The 21,044-nt window shown below is 36.5% G+C and overlaps 1 protein-coding gene and 1 long non-coding RNA gene across 5 annotated transcripts in view; one reads left to right on the top strand and one right to left on the bottom strand.

The window, feature by feature from the left end:
- Positions 1-35: 35 nt before the first annotated feature.
- The window catches only part of CREBRF (CREB3 regulatory factor), a 64,999-nt gene continuing 43,990 nt past the window's right edge, over positions 36-21,044 (bottom strand). For 3 of the 4 annotated variants that reach the window (XM_061393226.1, XM_061393230.1, XM_061393228.1), the window contains 2 exons: positions 16,893-17,015; positions 4,184-9,850 (listed from right to left, as the gene is read on the bottom strand). In XM_061393226.1, coding sequence (XP_061249210.1) covers positions 9,735-9,850; positions 16,893-17,015 — 239 coding nt within the window. In that variant the 3' untranslated portion in view covers positions 4,184-9,734. Of the gene's footprint in view, positions 126-4,183; positions 9,851-16,892; positions 17,016-21,044 lie in introns of those variants that run through there. The other variant, XM_061393227.1, reaches the window with a different exon arrangement.
- Positions 124-4,724, top strand: LOC133233431 (uncharacterized). Its single transcript, XR_009731705.1, has 2 exons — positions 124-1,172; positions 3,175-4,724. It is a non-coding gene; the product is annotated as an uncharacterized LOC133233431 (long non-coding RNA).

Genomic DNA, 21,044 nt, shown 5'->3' with positions numbered 1-21,044 from the left:
TAGCCTCCGGGTCTTGCGGCAGCGCCCCCTAGAGACCGGGCCTGAGGGGAGAGAGGGTGGCGGCGCCAAGTCCTGTGGCCTTTGCCTGACACGTGGGAAAAATCAGCCGGCCTCTTGTCGTGGACCTAGAAGACGTAGAGAAAGAAAGGAGGGAATTGTCAGGACGCTTTAACAGGGGCGTCTCCCCATATTCTGCCCATCAGCCATTCTAATGACTGCATATTTTTTGCACAGGGAGGGGAAAGATTGGAAGAAAATTATCCATTGGTATGTCTCTGGAAGGTGGAATTAAACAATTTTTTATATTCCTTTTAACTTTCTTGTATTTTTCGTATTTTCTACAATGAATATAAGTTGTGGCGTGAAAGAAAAAAATGACAAATGTTATTATTACTTTTTAAAATGTATGAAATTCAAGGCAGTTTGCTAGGGTTAACAACTCCTGTCAGTTCAGCCCACGGTTGGAGGGATCGTTCTAAAATGTGCAACTGATCAAGTCACATTCCAACTTACACCCCTTCTCTGACTCCAGGCATTTCCCTTTTGTGTGCAATTGGTTTTAATAAATGGACTTTGCTGGAGTAGCTTTGATGGATTAATGTAGTTTTTAATGGAAATAAAAGTGAGTCGCTTAGTCCTGTGACTCCATGGACTGACTGTAACCTGCCAGGCTCCTCTGCCCATGGGATTTTCCAGGCAAGAATACTGGAGTGGTAGCCATTTCCTTTTCCAGGTAGATCTTCCCGACCCAGGGATTGAACCTGGGTCTCCCACATTGCAGATTCTTTACCGTCTTTAGAGCCACCAGGGAAGCCTTAAATTACTTAATGGAAATAATTAAGAACAAACCTTCAACAGATGGAGGCTCATTGCATTTTTTATTATTAACTTGTCCAAGATTCTTAGCTGGACCTCAAGGGCATCAATCACCCCACCAGCCCTGTCTCCTTCCTGGATTCTTCAAGCTCTTTTTGGAAGTCTAGTCCTGGAGAGAACACCCTCCCTTGAAGTGTTCATCACACCACCGCATCCAATAGACTGGCTGTGCATCGCATCTTGGGCATCTGCCCTGGCTTGAATCCTGCTTGACTACCCGCTTCATCTCTCTGTGCTTCAGTCTCCTCAGAGGCTAACTGCCGGCGATCACAGCATTGACTGGAGGACTAAATGAGGTAATACATGAAAAGCACCAAGCACAGTGTAGTAATGTGGTACGTGGTAAGAATGCAATGCACATGACTGCTCTTACTGTACTGATACTTTTGAAGCACTTCCCTTGTGCCAGCCACTTTGAACTAAGTGTTGTATGTGTATCATTCTAATGTAACTCTCATAACCACCCTGTGAGGTAGAATTATCCACTTCTTACAGATAAGGAGACAGGCACAGAGAGACTAATGACTTGCCCAGCCCAAATGGAATTGCTAGGTCAAAGGATAGATGCATTTTAAAATTCGGATACATGCTACCGAATTGCTTTTCAGAGGTTCTATCAATTTACACTCCCACGAGCAATGCGGTACTAATGCCTGGTTTCTCACAGCCTTGCACACACGGTGTCTTTACAAACACGAGGATTTTTGCCAATTTGATCAAGTGAAAAGTGCCATCTTTTAATTTTCATTTCTCTTATCATGAACTGAAAACTGTTTTTATTTTACTATCTGCTCATTTTTCTCTTAGGTTGTTGGTATTTTTTTGTATCAGCTCCCAGAGATATAGCTTTATCTTAGTCAATAGAATTTGGACTTGGCTTACGGTATTTTGTGCTTAAAATTTTATTTGAATTTTTTTGCATTTAGATCTTTACCCATTTTGAAGTATGTGTTGGCTTATGGTGTGAAATATAGAGCCAAGTTTACTTCCTCCAGAGGATTATCCAGTTGTTCCATCACTAATTTTCTGAACAATCCATCTTTTTCTCACTGGTTTCAGATGCTGTATTTACCATATAAATTCTTACATCTGAATTTACTTCTGTACTTTCCATTATATTCTCTTGACCTATTCATTCATGCACCATAATGACAGCTCTAATAATACAGTTTAATGTGCTTTAATGTTAGGATCAGGCACCCCATTTTTTTCTCCATGTGAACTTTAGTTTTAATTGTATTGGTATGTCTCACTGGGATGGCACTAAATTGTTACTTTAACTTAGGAAGACTGACAGCTGTATGCCACTGACTGCTCCTGTTTAACAGCTTCGTCTATCTTTCCATTTGTTCAAGTCTTCTTCTGTGTCGTTCGTAGCATTTTAATGTTTTCCATAGAGCTTGAACATTTTCTGTTAGGTTCATTCTTGGCAACATCTTAAGATTAAAACCCTTAAAAGAAACTGAGGTTGATGGTTTTCAAGTCACTCAAACGTTCTGGATTCTCAAGTAGAAGTTCCCTATTTAAGACAGTGAAGAAACCCAAACTCTGCATGTAGTAGATGGGCCCACGTGATCTTGGGCCCTTTCCCATTGTGCTTCTTGAGGGAAATTCCTCTGCAACCAACGGTGGCCAACTGCATCTCCATGAGGCAGTTACAGAAGAAAACACAGCTCTTTTCTCCATGCTCCCACACACTCCCTTCTAATAAAAAAGACTCAATTCTAAGCCCTTTAGCTAGAGACCATCTTTGCAGGATAGGTATACAATTTGGTGACCTGCACTCCCCATCACCGACTACTGCCAATGCTGTTTTGCTCTCATCACCTTTACCTAATCCTGAGACTAGCTTTTGGCTACTACATCTACTAGGTTTTGGCTTTAATTCTTTCTGGTTTTCAAATCCTAAGCCCACGGTCTCCCTCCTACATAGAAAACCATCCAAATACTGCCTGTGACTTGGCCTGGTCGCTTACAGGAGAGTATGCATGGCCTCTTGAGTGCTGCAAGCAGACTGCCATTTGAATTAAGAGTTCTGTACCATGTAAGTTGGGTCTGGGGTGACTCCACACCAGCCTAGTCTAGGTCTAGTCGGACTTTTCTGTAAAATGGACATGATCATCTACCTGACTGGTCACAGAAAGCAGCAGGTGACTTCCCTGATGTAAAAGCACCTAGCAGCGGCTTAACAAATGCTGCCCTAGCCTTCCAGAGCTTTCTAATGCTTTCTTCCTATTCTGAACCTTTCAGCTGGGACATGAAAGTAATTCCGAACTAATGTTTTTCTCTCTGGCTAAGGTGTTCTCCTGGTTCTGAAATCAGTGTCGGCAAGGAGGGACAACTGAACCACCCATCTCACTGCACGCTACCCACAGAAGGTTCAGTTTCCTAAGAGCTCTACTTGAAGGGCTCACCTCACCCAGCTCCTTCAAATGCCCAGACCTCGACAGAGGCTCCTGTGAGGTTAAGCCTGCAAGCAGAACCAGCCCATGAGAGGCATGTCCACTCTGCTTCCTGACTGCCTATCACTATCACTCAAATGAAGCAAAAAGGGCTTCTTCAAGGGACCAGGGATATCCTGAGCACAGCCTGTCAATCCTCTCAACACCCCCCACTGGATGTGGTACCAGTGTCCTTGAGGTAATGTCCTCCGTACTGATGTGCCTAGAACCCTTTGCGTGTGTAAAGCTCTGGTGTTGTTCTGTGGTCCTGTTCAGACCATGTGGCCTCCCTCAGCAAACTGAATATTCCTGGAGGTCCCTTAATTTCTTCCCAGCCAGTACCTAGCACAAGTCTTCACAGAGTAACTGCTAAACGAATGTTTGTCGGCTGAAGGCACATTGCTGCAGTGAGGTTCACTCAGGTCCACGGATTTAAGGCTTCTATGTACACGCTCAGCCAAGCTTGGGATTTACTGAGAATTATGAAACACACATACAAAAGCTTAAGTCAGGCAAGCCTCAAAATACTTTATTTCCCTCAAAGAACTCACGTGGCCAGAGAATCAAGAAGAAGTAAGGATAAACTATGTTCTAAACTATAAAGAATGTGTTTCTGTCAATAAATACTACTACGTAGTAACAAAATTTAACTAGCAAGTTGAAAAATCAGCTCCAAGTGTTAAAAAATGTTAGCTCTTTGTACACTACACCAAGGGAGAGGCAGTGCTATCGAGAGTTCACTGCTGTCTCTAGCTCAGAATTTTGTTGCAGTGGCTTACTTTGAAGGGCAGATGGTCACCTCAGACAGCAACAGAAAAGCAATGGGAAAAGGAAGGACGAAAACACGAGGCAAACAATTGAAAACCTTTTCTTTTCAGCTTTTTTTATTTTAAATTACAAAGGATGTTGCATACACTGATGAATCTGTATCTGACTAGAAGTGCTGAGGGGCTGGAAGGTGACAGAAAACAAAGGCAACGATTGTATTGCCTTTTCTTCTGAAAAGAAAAACTGCACAACTATTAACCAACATTTAATAGAATAATTTTTAAACAGCTCATGCGTCAACAAGATAAAATTCTTTCTAGACAACAGACAAGACTGAATCCAATAAAAAGTTTCATAGCTCCAGTTGGCGGGGAGGGAAACAAAACTACAGAATATTCATGATAGCATTACAAACAGGATCCTACGCGCTATGCCAAAGAGGTCGCCACATTGTATGAACAAATGCTCTGAATTCTTGCCCTTCCGCTCTTCTCTTGTGACTTCTTATGTGCGGTCAGCCCTAGTATCACTGTTAACCACAAATGCTAAGTTATAGGACAAATCCTAGGGAAAGAAGGTTAAAAAAAAAAAAAAAAAGCAGGCAGTGGAATACAATGTCATAAAAATGTGGCGAAAAGGCAGATACAGTACACACATATACATTTCTGTTATTTGGTTCTGAAAAAAACAAAGGGCGAAGGGCAAGACACAGTAATCAGTCCCGCTCACATCCACCCAGGATTTAGTCAACTACACAATTGTGTTTACACTGTGATGAAAGAGGCAAACCCGGTTCACCCAAACTTGGCACATTGAAATACCCAACTCTGATGCTCCTCACCAGTCACCAAGTCGTCAGTTCCAAAGTACTATTCAGAAGTAGTCTTAAGGTTTTGTTCCCTTACCACTAGCCCCAAACCTCTCTCTTCTAAAGGAAGATGGCAATTTGGCATAATTCAGTCCCTAGGTGTAATTTCTAGATTTCAGTCAGTTTGCTCAGCACGAGGATTATGCTTCAACACATAACCCCACTCGCCCCGGAAGGGTAAAACTGTCAGTAGTACTGTCGTCATCCTCCCCAACACGCTTATTCCTTAAAACGAAACCACCATTCCTACGGCTGACACTCATGGTTACACCCCAATGTGTTTGAAATATTAAAAAAAACATGGAGTCATCTTCTCATAATGCCCTTATTAAGATTACAAAGATTACAAAAGAATCCACAAGTATTACGGCACTGTGTGAGACTTATTTGTCATGATCTGAGGGAAGAACAAGACTGCAGTTCTGTGCAAAGTTGTGGAAATGGCCTCAGTTCCATGGGAAATGGTATTCCACAACAGACTTCACTAGAAGGAGAATTGAAACCTTTAACACTGAAAGCATAATTCAATGCATTCTCAAAATTCAAGTTTCAAGATTTGGAGAGATGCTAACATTCTGTTACATAATTAACTAGAAAATACTTGAACAGCATTTTAGGAAGACTATATAAAGAAAGGGAACATAAGTTTGTGTTAATTCCTGCTGAAGGCAACTTGAATTCGTTTCTTAGAAAGTTAACTAAATCTTAGCAGCTAAAATATTTTTAAATGTATGGAATAAAGAAAAGCACATCCATTCTTGACATTTTGGTGAATAAACTAACAGCTTTATTAATGAAGGCAAACATCAGATAATTGTATGAATATTATATATAAAAAAAGAAATCCAAACTAACAGCATTGTATTTCAAAAGTACTGTACTTCTGTTTCTTTTAAAGAGACTTGTCATCTGTTTTATAAAACAAACAAAATGAGTACTCTTTTCCTAAAAAATTCTGGAAAAATGAAATGGTCAATTTCAAGCTGATGAACTGAACACACCTTTCTTTAAATGCAGACTATTGCTAAGGAGCAAATAAAGTCAAGCATCAGAAAGAAGATGTATGACAAATTCATGAAAGTTAGGAAAAAGGGATGTAGTGAAATTACTGCTAATCTTTCCCTCTCATATTCAAAGACCATTCAAAACTGGTCTTTCATACAAATATAAAATAACAATAAAGAGAGGGAATTTAAAACCATACTCATCTGAAATCCTTCATGATGTTTTTATAATAGCTCTGATTCTCTTACCAAAAAGTTCAAAGTGAAAGAGTTAGGAAGTAAAAGGGAATGAAGACGTTTTGTTTTAAATGTACAAGTAAGGCACAATATAAAGCCACATCATAATCTGTCATGAAGGATATAGGAAAGGACAAGAGTCGTACATGGTACAGTAGAACAAGCAATCATACTGACTGAAAAAGTGTGGCACCCAATTCAAAACTCAGACAAGATCTTAACAAGGACAACCGGACAGCATGCTTTCACATGGAGACAAACTCTATAAAGAATCCAGTGTATCTGAAACGAGGAAGAACATTTTTTGTTTTTTTAAATCATAGTAGTACTAGAGTCAAAGTTTGTAATTGCTTTGGGAACAATGGGTTTATTTGAGGTGAATTCACAATGCTTTCACTTAACGTAAGATTCTGGACTTCATTATGAGCTATCTGTATACCATGAATGAACACAGAAAACCTTTAGAGAGCTCTTCTCTAATGATCTTCACCCAAAAATACATGCCACAATTTTCAAAAACAGAACATGTACAATTGTTGGGGTTTTTACGTTACCCTTATAAGATTTGTTTGTGTGATACACTAAACGTATATATTTTAATGACAATAGAGGAAGCAGATTATTACTGGCATTAAAGTACAACCATTTCTAGACGGTTTTAAATGCCACAGAGTCCCCTGGTTAAAATGTAAAGCTGCACAGCTTGCCTATGTCATCTTTATGATAAAGTTAAAACAGCAAGAGGATTTAACTTTCACTCTACATTTTACTGCCAGGTTTTTATTTAGATCAAGTATCGCTGCAGCATTCTGACCAGCCCAGATTTAGCAGCAAATGGCAGGAATCATATAAAATGCAATTTTTTTTTAACAAAGTGCTTTTTCTAAGATATACATACATATATAAATAGGTAGGTACAAAATAAAGTGTCAACATTAAAAAGCTCAACTATTTAAAAGCTTTTAACTATTTAACTTAAGTAGTACATATAAAACACTGAAATGCAAGGATATGGAATCTACTAAACAGATTCAAAGTCTTTTTTTTTGAAATGCAAGACCAAAAAATCAAATTCTGGTTCGCAGACAAGAAAAAGGTATAAAAAACCAGAATTCCTAACAGAGCAGCTAGAAAGGGGCAATTTTATAAACCTCATCAGCGGAGTCTCTACCAATGAAGTGATTTTCACCTGATTGCAAAACTGCCGTATTCTGGAACATATTTCAGTTTCCCAGACACACTCTGTCAAAACTTCATATACCTCCAAGATACAAACCTGTGCTTTGCCTTCTCCCACCTAAAAATGAAAACCATTGACCAATAAACTTACATTCTATTAAACCATTAAATCTGAGCTTATCTGTTTAGTGTGAATGCACTAACCATGTACATTTCCACCAAGCACACAGGGTAATCTTGTGCATCACAGTTCAGCTAAGGTGTTAAGACAATCCTTCTTGGAGATTCTTCTTCATAATGTCAAAGAAGCATGAAAGCAACATTGCTCTGTTGTTACTGTGCGTATTAGAACCAAACCTTTATAAGCTATAGCTTCACGTGCTATCACTTACAAATGGGAGAGGGTGGTGGGCAGGAAGAAAATAAAAGGAAACACGCTGTAGAGACAAAATATAATTAAAAATAAACTCTCCAAGGGGTATGGAGAAGTAGTTGGAGAAATAGATATCTTCCCAGCAGCTAGGTCTGAAATTTTTGGTATTTTTTTTTCTGGCTAAAGAGAATTTTTTTTAAAAAGATAGAATTTTTAAGTTATCAGTTTTCAGAGTTCAAAACACAAAATCTGAAAATAAAACAGTGAGAGAGACAGGATGGAAAGATTTGTAGGGAAGGTTTATAACGCTGCCTTGACATAAGAAATTTCTCATCAAGAGGTAAAGCTTTAACATAGTTAAAACACTGACTAATGAAGCTGTTTTGTGTGAACAAAAAGAGCACCTAAAAACTAAATGTGTTAATATTTCTCAGTTCTAGAAACTATAGAAGAAGAATAAGTCACATGTTAAGTTTGAAGAAGCTAGTTTGAAAATACCTGTACAAAAATATAAAAATCTATAAATTTTTTTTTGTTTTAAGCTTGTGTTGATCTTTGAAAATATTACATGCACAATAATACATCAATTGGAAAAGTGGCAACTAAAGAATTAGATATTTTTAGCTTTTTTCTTTCTTTACATATATATACATAATACAATAAAAATAATCTGTATTTTGGTTGTTTGGTGGAAGTATACTACAACAAGCTAAATAAACTTTTTAATTTTCAAGGTCAAAAACTATTTTACCAATAGCTTACTAAAATGAAATATATTAAAATTTCCTACAATAAGTGCAGAAATAAAAAGACTTACAGACACCTAAATGGCCACCAACTTATCTACTATGGAAGCGAACTAGAGGAACAGCAAAATAATATCTGTGTGTGTGGATGCTCCTTCTGTAGATAATTGGACCCAAACAGAAATAAAATTCACAGTTCAGTAAGATCCCTAACCCTGACCTTTTCGTTTTTCTTTTTTTTCTCCTTTTTTTTCATACATTCATACAGTATCATGTAAGCTGTGCAAAACTTTACTTAGACTGGCAGTTTGCCATATCAGTTGCATTTGTCTTTGGTACAAAAAATAAAACAATCGCAATAATGTGCAAGTATTTGTCTTCTTCCGGTCAAGTACCGAAATATGAGTTTTCTAGAGCCATCTTTTTTTTTGTTTGTTTTTTGTTTTGTTTTTTATACAATACACAGACTCTGTGGCATATATCTACATTTCAACATAGTCCTATATACATTCAAAAATTTTGAAAAAGAGTTGGAACAAAAAAACATTTAAACCCCATAATTTTTCCACCTATATATCTTGTTTTTTTTCCTCATTAGGGTTTTCATCATACAAAATATTACCAGTTTTATAGTTTCCCCAAAATACAAGGCACAAAGAATATGCTTTTTTTTCTTACTTGCACAGACATTATATATATATATTTATATATATATTTATATATACCATATAGAGCTCGGAAAATGAACATCTAATATGGCACATGGGCATGAGTGCTGGGTTGTGCCATGTACAAGTGAGAGTAACAGTTGTGGAAAATTAGAACAAAGAGCAATAATTCTAAAAACAATCAAAACTGACTGTTTAAAAAAATGCTTCCTCAATTTTTTTGTGTGTGGTTCAGAGCATAAACCTGCCACAATATTTGGCATTTACTATTATCTTCACTCTTTCTAAGTGTCTTGCTTTAACAGATTTTGTAATCTGTATCTAAACATCTATTTAAATGTATGATTTTCAACTCTGATGCCTGTAGCAGTTTTAACCATGGTTTATGCTCTGAAAAATGCAATAATCAAGTATTTTGGATCATGCTTCACTTATGCTACTTAGTTCTTAAAACAATGTAACCTAATTGTAAATGTTTACATAATGCTAAACTGACATGCAAAACAGAATGAAAATTTACAATGAATAACGTGACAAACACAGACATTTCTGACCAGTGGTCCAATGAAGCTGATTACACTTTTGATGTTGGTATCCTTAGTCCTACAAGGCCTCCAGTGGGATTGCCTTCTGCAGTCTTCTCTAACACTTGGTTAACAAATTCTGAGGTTTGCCCAGCAACTGGGAGACCTGAAGAAAAGAGTAAAAGGCACACTTAGATATATAAGGAACAGGAAAATCTGAGGGTCAGGGGTGGCCCTCAGCTTGATACGACTCCTAGATGAGTGCTTGCTGCTTGCTACTACAGCCCAGAAAATAATTCTACCCACAGTAACTAGTGCCCACAAGACTAGCAGGGTCCAACCAAGAACAGTCCAAACCCAAACCCCAAGCCTGCCAACAGACACTGTTTCCTAAAACCTGCCAACGTGTCTTTTTCCTGTTCTCTCACAGCCAGTCTCTTCCAATTGCTTTAACTCCACTATATCTCATGGATGGGCTTCACCCATGTGACCAAAAATACATATCTACAGGATGTTTTGAGTCATTTTTTCAATAAGGATTCGATCAATCTTATGTGCATTTTTCTTCATTTTAAAGGTAAGTGGATAAATAAGCAAACTTGGAAGAGGAAAGAAAGATGGAAGATACTACAAGTATGTTTATTTTTTTTGTCTTCCTCATCCTCTATGACTGAGATTGAAAATATCTGATTTATTGATTTTCAATAACAGAGGTATATATGTTTTAAAATATAATAAAAAATAAGCAATTAAAAGGAGATGGAAGCAGAAAAATCTATTTAGTAACTGCTTATAAGGAGTCAATATACCGTAAGAGAGTACTGACACCACCCTAACCATGTGATCAAGTTCACTGGGACCAATAAGTGGACAGACTGATACTGTGTGTTTCTTCAAGACTTTTTTTTTGATGTGGACCATTTTTAGCTCCCTAACCAGGGATGGAACCCACACCACCTGCATTGGAAGGCCAAGTCTTAACCACAGGACCATGTATGTTTCTTGATTGACATAATGAGAAGGATATAACCTACAATGTATTCTTGCCAAGAAAATATAACTGTATCTGATTATGGGGAAACATGAATTCAGATGCTGGGACATTTTACAAGATCAACTACCTGGATTTTTTTATGGAAAGAAAAAAGACTAGGAGACTGATTTAGATTAAAGAAGAAGAACAAAAAACTAAATGCAACACATGATACTTAATTGGATCAAAAACAAACAAGTTTTTGATACAAATTGGATCAAAATTTGATACAAATTGGATCAAAAAAAAGTTATAAAGGACATTACTGAGACAACTAGGGAAATTTAAATATGAACTCCACATAGATGTTATGGCGATGTTGAACCAGGAAGTGCCAATAGTATCGTGTATAGGTAAGAAAGTGTCCCTGTTCTTGAGGAACACATGTTGAAGTAGTAGTTAGGGGATGAAAAATCATGTTGTAAGTTACTGTCAAATATTTATAGGGAAAAATGTAGATGGAGGCAGAACTAAAGCAAATGCAACAAAAATATTAACACTGGTTAATCTAGTTGAATGACATGCAAATGTTCACTGGACTATTTATTTCTACTTTTCTTGTAGGACTGATATTTTAAATGAAAAGTTGAGAAAAAATTAAGTACACATTATAATTAAAAAGTGAGCCTGCAAGACAAAAATGCAGAAGTAGAAAATAATCAGAGAACACATACAAAATGAAACTACAATAATATGGATGACAACAGAATATGAATAGAATGACAACAGAAACCAAGAAAGTCATATGAACAATCCTAACAGAGCTTTCGATGACAGAAGTTAAAACCAAACATGTATCAATAAATAAAAATGAGTGAAACACATCCATTAAACAAAAACTCCTGGGGACTCCCTTGGCAGTCAAGTGGTTAAGAATCCACCTTGTAATGCAGGGGACACGGGTTTGAGCCCTCATCCAGAAAGTAGGAGCCCACATGCCATGGGGCATGCCCGTGTCCCACAGCTGCTGAGCCTGTGCTCCAGAGCCGACACCTGCAGTTACTGAAGCCACGCCCAGAACCCAAGCTCTGCAAGAAGAGAAGTCACCACAGTGAGAAGCCCACGCACAACCTGAGAGCAGCCCCCGCCTGCCGCAACTAGGGAAAGCCCAGGCCCGACAATGAAGAGCTTATGCACGGCAATGCCGCCAAAAGTAAACTTTTAAAACAGAAAGAAAAACTCCTAGACTGATTAACAAAGAAAAGCCAAACTATAAGTTATATATAAAAATCCAGGAGTGAATTTATGGTATTAAAATCAAAATGAAGTCTACATTTTAATCTAAGACCTTTTAAAAAGAGATCTCATATAAAGCAATACAGAAAGACTGAAAATTAAAGGGTAGGCAAAAAAGACAATTCTCAAAATGAGAGAAAATAATTACAAATCAAGTAACTGACAAAGGATTAATCTCCAAAATATATAAGCAGCTGATGTAGCTCAAGATCAGAAAAACAAACAAACCAATCAAAAAATGGGCAGAAGACCTAAATAGACATTTCTCCAAAGAAGACTAGATGGCTAATAAACACATGAAAAAATCCTCAATCTCACTTGTTTGTTAGAGAGATACAAATCAAAACTACAATGGGTATCACCTCACACCAACCAGAATGGTCATCATCAAAAAATCTACAAACAATAAATGCTGGAAAGGATGTGGAGAAAAAGGAATTTTCTTGCACTGCTGGTGGGAATGTAAATTGATACAGCGATTTCTTGAAAAACTAGGAATAAAACTGCCATATGACCCAGCAATCTCACTACTGAGCATATACCTTGAGAAAACCACAATTCTAAAAGACACCTAGATGTCCACCAACAGATGAATAGATAAAGAAATAATCGTACATATATACAATGGAATATTACTCAGCCATAAAAAATTTGAGTCAGTTCTTGGGAGGACCTGTTATACAGAGTGAAGTCAAAAAGAGAAAGACAACATCATATATTAATGCATATATTAATATATGGAATCCAGAAAAACGGTACTGATAAACCTATTTGCAGGGCAGTAATAAAGATGCAGATATAAAGAACAGACTTGGGACACAGCAGGGGAAGGAGAGGATGGGATGAACTGAGAAAGCAGCATGGAAACATATATATTACCATATGTAAAACAGCCAGCCAGTGCGAGTGTGATGCAGCTGCAGGGAGCTTAACCCAGCTCTGTGACAACCTACAACGGTGGGGTGGGATGGGGGATGGAAGGGAGGTTCAGAAAGTAGTGGACATACGTACACCTATTGCTGATTCACGATGATATATGGCAGAAACCAACACAACATTGTAAAGCAATTCTCTTCCAATTAAAAAAAAAAAAAAAACTAATGTGGAGGTTTAAAAACTCTTTTCTATACATGTAAATTTCTGGATATCCTGATATGTTTATGTCATTGTTCCATCTGAAATTCTATTTTTCCTTTATCTTGTCCTAATCAAAGAACAAATTATAAGTTGATTTCCTCAATAAAATCTTACCAAAAAGAAAAAAAGGGTAGGCAAAGAGTTACCAAGCAAATATAAATAATAAGAAAGTTGTATTCATGACTGTAATATCAGACAAGATTGAATTCAGGAAAAAAGCTGTAAACAAAACCAAAAAATATATGTTCTTAAAGATAAAGTCATCTATAATGAAGGGGATGTAACATACAGCATGGTGACCATAGTTAGTTAATAATACTGTGCTGCATATTTGAAAGTAGGTAGGAGAAAGGATCTTAAAAGGTCTCATCACAAGAAAAAAATATTTTGTTAACTATGCATACTGATGGACGTTAACTGGACTTATTGTGGTGATCATTTTGTAATATATACTAATATCAAACCAGTACATTATACACCTGAAACATAAAATGTCAATCACACCTCAAAAAATTAGAAAATGAAAAAATTAATTCCTGAAGTTAAAACTAAAAGGAATGTAAGAGCTGCAAATAAACACAACAGATAATGCATCTGAGAGAACAGCAGTGAAAAAGGAAAGAATTTTAAAATTAGAAATGAAGAGATCTTCTTAAATTTGAGAAAAAGTGAATATACCTCAGAAAATACTGAAGATAGGCAAAGAAGATTCAATCCACAAATGGTAAGTATCCCCAAAGAAGAAAACCATAGCAAGGCAACAAATTAAATACTAAAAGATCTGAAGTTATTTATTGAAAGAGCACAGAGTGTATATGAGACTACCGACCTAAAATGACCAACTCCAAGACATAGTCTAGTAAAGTTACTAAGATTTAAATAAAAAGAAAAAAAAATCCTGCTGACATCTGGGCAAAAATAGCAAATGACATAAGGGGAAAAAAATCAGACAATTATTAGCTTTTCAAAAGTAATATTTTATGCCAGAATAAAAATGGACAAACATATTTAAAATACTCAAGGCAGGAGAATGTGAGTAAAGGACTGTATCTGGTAAAACTGATAATCAGGTATAAAGGGAAAAGCACAAAATTATCAATATGCTATGCTATGCTAAGTCGCTTCAGTCGTGTCCGACTCTGTGCAACCCCATAGACAGCAGCCCAACAGGCTCCCCCGTCCCTGGGATTCTCCAGGCAAGAACACTGGAGTGGGTTGCCATCTCCTTCTCCAATGCATGAAAGTGAAAAGTGAAAGTGAAAGTGAAGTCGCTCAGTCGTGTCTGACTCCTAGCGACCCCACGGACTGCAGCCTACCAGGCTCCTCCGTCAATGGGATTTTCCAGGCAAGAGTACTGGAGTGGGGTGCCATTGCCTTCTCTGACTTATCAATATATAAACCTTTAAATTAAAAAATAAAAAGGCAGGAAGAATTTTTTTCTTACAAAACATTAGATTCCTCTCTCTACCTAACATAGGAAGACTATGTAGGAATAAAAGTCTTTTAGGGAAACAAACTCAAATGTTTACAATGTAATGTGGTAATATCAACAACTAATACTTACTGAGCATTGAGAATCTGTGTTCAGCAGTATGCTAAGTTCTTTATACGTACTCTTTCCATTTAATCAACACAACTGTCCACATTTTATAGATGAATAAAATTAGGTTGAGGGAAGTGAAGTTACTTCCCCACGGTCCTCAGGTAATAAGTGGCAGGGTCAGGACTTGAATCTAGAACTGATTTCAAATACTCTGTTTTTAACCATTATGCTAAATGAGCTTTTGTGTTTTTAAAACATATCTTAATTTCTGCATATGACCAGTGGATATTGCTAGAGCCAAAGAGAAACCACCAGCATTTTTGTGTGTGTGTAAAAAGATAGGGAATAAGGCATGCAGAACCTGAAGCATCTTAAAATAATAAAAATGTTTCAAGAATGAAGATAAGTGTTCAGTGGAATCAAATGTTACATAGAATATCAAGAAAAATGAATCCTCAAGTAAGTCTATTGGACAAGGCACTTAGTGGGCCACCTGTGAGTTATACAGATATGTATTAAACTATCTAGAGATGAGTGTCAGATGACAAGGCCAAGTGATGCTACATGGGTACAGTGCAAGCACTTGCAAGTAGCAGAACTTATTTCTATTCCTAGTCCCCCTACTTGTTGGCTATAGGACTCGTGGCAAGTTACTTACTACCTTGTTGGGCTTCCAATTCCTTATCTGTAAAACCAGGATAATAATACCTCCTTCACAGAACTGTGGAAGTAAATGACTAAACAACCTTAATAGTCAGATCCTGGATCACAGTAAGTTCTATACAAATGCAAGCTGTTTACCCCTTTCTAGACTAACAAACTCTTTTTTCTTGTTTCTTAAATATCTCTTTCATATCTTCTCCGTTGGCCTGCAAACATGAAAGTTGTCAAATTTCATGAAACCTTTGGGTTAAAATCTATATGCAGTCCTACTTTTACTAATGATTCCCAATTGCCATTCAGAAACACTAGTATATTTTACATTCATTATGAACACAATGCTGACAAGAGAAACTAATAGTCATTTCAAAAACCATGATAAACTTACTAAGTACATGGAAGCATTCAACGTGCATTTATTTTCAATGAAATAAAATGCAATTATTTTAGCAGCAGATTTGGTATACAGGAATATTTCTGTATAAACAGGAATAAAATAGTCTTGCTCACTCCACTCCATCTAAGAATCTTAATTTCTTCATAGCAATTACCACAATATTATTATTTCTGGTTTTCTGTTTATTCTTTATGCTCCATTTTTAGACTGCAAGCTTCTTAAGAAGAGTAGCAACAAAATCTTTGCTTAATCCCTGTGTTCCCCAACATCTGGCACATAGTAAGGCATTGAAAAAATTTTGTGGAATGAGTGAATTTATAATAACTGGGTATCAGAAAAGCTGTCTTAAATTCTAAAATATTTACAATTGAATTTTTTTTAATAATAGTGTTTGGCACTCGAAATTCAGGTAACGAATTAATGATTGAAAAGTAAGCTCTAATTCTTTTAAGTGAACTGATTCAGTATACAGTCAGCATTCTGGGTGAAAATGAACTGGAAGAAAATTTCCAGGTAAGTGAAATTTACTACTATACAGAATGACGATGTAAGAACCAGTTTTTAAGAGACAATCTTAGAAAAAAACAGTTAAACAAAGAACCAATTTTACGATGCTTCAGGGTTTTCACAGATTGTGTTATGCTGTAATGCCCTTGGGATGCTACTGATCACAGGCTGATCTGACTTGCTCCTATGGCAGCTAAGCTCTTGGTTCTCTAGGGTTCGAACGTCTATGTCTCCATTAGCTACCTCTACCCTCCCTGTCAGGTATCACTCTGCCTGACTTCTGTTTGGCCGCCTCTCTGTTCCTCCCTATGTGGCACAATCTGTTCAGGGATGGAAAACCAGGTAAGCAAGTTTGTTAGAAACCTGTGAAAGAGTAAAACAAGTAGGTAAGAATCTCTACAAGTATAGACTGCAGGCTTGGCAAGGTCAAGGACCTTTATTTTCCCCAAAGAAGGTTAAAGTTGCTAGAAGTTTATCTCTCGCAAGTGTTAAAATAGTTCAGTGATGAAGTCTAAATAATAAGCTGTGGTTACCAGCAGGATATGTTTATGAATGCTAAATCTTCTTGTAAAGGAAAGTAACTACAATGAGAGCACTTGAGTTTTTCCTTAAAAGAATTTTTACTATTCCCTTGAGTCACATGCCTTACACTGAATGTTGTTATTTGTTATTAGTTTATCCAGTATTCTTCTTACCAAGAGTATCTTTAATGAGGATTTCAAGCTTCTGTCCCATGTTGGGTCCTCTCTCCTCTCTTGGACTCTGTACTCGGTTTACAATCTCTTGCTTGATGGAGTTGATTACAAACAATAAATTATCTGTAAGACAGAACAGGACACTTGGAACATGTCACTAACATGGAAAAATTTACTTTTAATTGTGTAATAACAGATAATTAAAAATGAAGAACATATAAGAAAACATTAGGCAGTGATGGCTTCAAGCTTTCTTATCCAAAGTGATTAATTTCAAATGATGTGCCACTTTTGTAACAGACTGCACACATGTATCAGTCTTCACTATTCTGCAAGCAATTTGTCCTACTTGTCTTCACAGCTTTAAGACCTATGACAGTGTCTGATACTGACTCAGAGTTTTAGTAAATGTTTATTAAATAAATCAAAGCTCTTTAAAGACAAAGCTTTAAAAAAAAAATTCTCTGCCTTTAAGAAGCTTTAAAAAAAGAGCAAATTTAACCAAAAGTAAGTAAGGAGGAAAATAATAAAGATAAGAGAAATCAATAAAACAGAACACACACAATAGAGAAAGTTAACAAAGTCTAAAGCTGGTTCTTTGAAAATATCAACAAAATTGGTACTCACTCCCACTCTAATCCCCATCCCCAGCTAGACTGCTCCAACACCTATAGCTAGAATGAAAAAGGGGTTATCGCTTTAAAACAAAGCCATTAAAAGGATAATAAGAAAATACTATGGTAACAAACTAAAAAACTTGGGTGAAATGGACAAATTTATTGAAAATGTCACTTAACATGAAGAAAAGGAATATCTGAACAGCCCATTTCTAACAAATGAGTTGAATTTATCCAAAAATACTCCCAAAAGAAAACTCAGAGAGTTTTAATGTAAAATTATATCAAATATACAATGAAGAAATAAAAGCAATCTTATCAGACTTTTTCAAAAAAGAAGATCATGACTGAATTCATTCTATAAGGTAGTGTCCTTAAATACCAAAGCCTGACAAAGACATTACAAAAAAAGAAAATTAACAGACCAATATCCCTTTTGAATATAGACCTAAAAATCCTTGACAAAGTATTAGCAACAGACTCCAACTTAAAATATCAGACTGCTGCTGCTAAGTCGCTTCAGTCGTGTCTGACTCTGTGCGACCCCATAGACGGCAGCCCACCAGGCTCCCCGTCCCTGGGATTCTCCAGGCAAGAACACTGGAGTGGGTTGCCATTTCCTTCTCCAGTGCATGAAAGTGAAAAGTGAAAGTGAAGTCGCTCAGTCGTGTCCGACTCTTAGTGACCCCAAGGACTGCAGCCCACTAGGCTCCTCTGTCCATGGGACTCTCCAGGCAAGAGTACTGGAGTGGGGTGCCATTGCCTTCTCCAAATATCAGATTAGAATCCTGCAAAATATTTGACTAGAATCCTGCAAAATATGTGCAATAGACTCTAAGTAAAAAGTAAAATACATCATAACCAAATACAGTTTATTCTAAGAATGCAAGGTTGGTTTAATAAAAAATTAGTTAATATCATTCACCATATTAACAGGGGAATATGTGATATATTACCAGAATAAAGGAGAACAATGATTGCTCCAATAAATGCAATTTAAAAATAAATGACAGTATTCCCTATCTATTCATGAAAAACAAAACTAGGAAAACAAGGAAACGTAAAACAATTGAGGGCATCTCAACTACCAAAAAACCTACAGCCAACATCAACTTAAAAGTCAAAGTTTCCCCTGCAAACAAGGTGGTCACCACTTCTATTCAAATGTCCTAAACATTGCAATAAGGCAAAGAACAGAATTAAAAGGCACAGAAATCAAAAGGAGTAAATAAAGCCATTTCTATTTGCAGGTGACAACTACTTACATAGAAAATTCCAGGGCATTTACACACCTACTATTGGAACTAATAAATTTAGCAAGAAAATACGGCAGGAGTAATACACGGAATTCTTTGGTGGCCCAGTGGTTAAGAATCTGCCTGTCAATGCAGGGTACATGCGTTTGATCCCTGGTCCAGGATGACCCCATATGCCTCAGAGCAACCAAGCACAAGGGCCACGACTACTGAGCCACATGCTGCAACTACTGAAACCCGAGTGGCCGGAACCGTGGTCTCCAAGAGGGGCCAGTGCAGTGAGAAGCCCGAGCACGGGACCAAGAGCAGCCCCCGCTCACAACTAGAGAAAAGCCAGGCACAGCAATGAAGACCCGGCGCAGCCAAAAAATAAATGTTAAAAAGGGTATAAAACAAAGTTCCATTTTACATATTAGCAACAAAGAATTTGAAATTTCAATAATGAGTCCATTTACAATAACATCAAAAATATAAAATATTCAGGAATAAATCTAACAAAAGATGTTCAAGCACTGTACATTAAAAACTATAAAACAAGTCAGAGAGAAATTAAAGAAGACAACCAGATGAAAAGAGATCCTAAGTTCATGGATTGGAAGCCTCCATTTTGTTAAGATGATAATTCCCTCCAAATTGATCTACAGATTAAAGCAATTCCAATCAAAATTTCAGAAGACTTCTTTTATAAAAAGTGATAAACTGGCTCCAAGATTGATAATGGTCATGCAAAGGACCTAGAAGAGCCAAAACAACTTTGAAAGAAGAGAACAAAACTGGAAGACCAACAAGGACGAACACTACCAAGACTTTTGTGATCTACTATAAAACTACATTAAGATACTGCATATTCACATAAAGATAGAAAACAGCTCAATGGAATAGAATACAGAGTCCAGAGGTAGATCCATACATACAGGATTAACTGATTTAATAAAGGTGAAAAAAAAAATCAATGGAAAATGGAAGTCCTTTCAAAGAATGGTGCTTGATCAACTGGGTATTTGTTTGTGGGGATAAAAAAAACTGTAAAATCTAAAACTATACAAATCCTAGGAGAAAATATACACAAAAATACAGTTTTGAAGTTGGCAAACTTTCTAATTAGAACACACAAAAATATAAAATGAAAGACTAACACATCAGACTTCATCAAAATTAAAAATTTCTGCTCTTTGGAAGATGTCAGTGAGAAAACAAAAAGGCAATCCAAAGATTAATATAAAATATTTTCAATATATATGTCAGGTAAAGAACCTGTATCTACAATAAAGAACTTTTAGAAGACAAAATTTTTAAATGGCAAAATATTTTAAAAGACACTTCACCCACATACACACAAACAAAATATATAAACAGCCAATAAGCAAAGATGTTCAACATCATAAATTAATGAAATACAAATTAAATGATATACTGCCACATATCTATCAGGTTGGTTAAAAGTAAGAAGACTGACCTTACCAAGTGTTAGCAAGAATATGGACCAACTAGAACCCACCTATACTGTTTCTGAGAATGTAAAATGGTACAGCCACTTTGGAAAACAGCTTGGCAGTTTTTTATAAAGTTACTCACAGACATTTAACCAAGAGAGATTAAAACATATGTCCACCCAAACACCTCCACAGGAATATTCATAGCAGCTCTATAGACATATGTCTATAGCAGTTATAGCAATAGCAAACAATTTTCACCAACACATGAATGGATAAACAAACTGCAGTATATCTAATACAATGGAATACTACTCAGCAAAGAAAACCATTTAACTATTGATATAGATGGAGAAATGTTTAAATAAATATGCAGAATGAAAGTAGCCAGGCAAAAGAGAAGAATGTATGGTAGGATTCCATTAATATAAAATTTTAGAAAAAGTACACTAATTTATAGTGACAGAAAGCAGATTGTGGTTACTCAAGAGATAGGAAGAGAGAGAGGACTAGCTTACCAAGGGGCACTAGGAAACTTTTGGAGGTGATCAAAATGTTCACTATCCTGACTGATTTCATACATATGTACATATGTCCAAAGTAACCATATAATCCTCTTTAAATACGTGGAGTTATTTAACTTTAGTTATACCTCAATAAAGTTGCGGGGTGTTTGGGGGGAACACACCTCCAGTTTCAACACATGAAAGTCCTATGGTCTGAAGTAAATCTCTACTACTTCAGACACTGCTTTGAAATCAATGATTTGTTATTCCTTATCTTGTAAAACTTAGAAGAAGCCAATCTAGACTAATACTGAAGAGGGAAATCAGAAATAACTGGCAG

Source organism: Bos javanicus, chromosome 20, assembly GCF_032452875.1.
Source record: "Bos javanicus breed banteng chromosome 20, ARS-OSU_banteng_1.0, whole genome shotgun sequence".
Taxonomy (NCBI): domain Eukaryota; kingdom Metazoa; phylum Chordata; class Mammalia; order Artiodactyla; family Bovidae; genus Bos; species Bos javanicus.
This window is presented reverse-complemented; position numbering and strand designations above follow the sequence as displayed.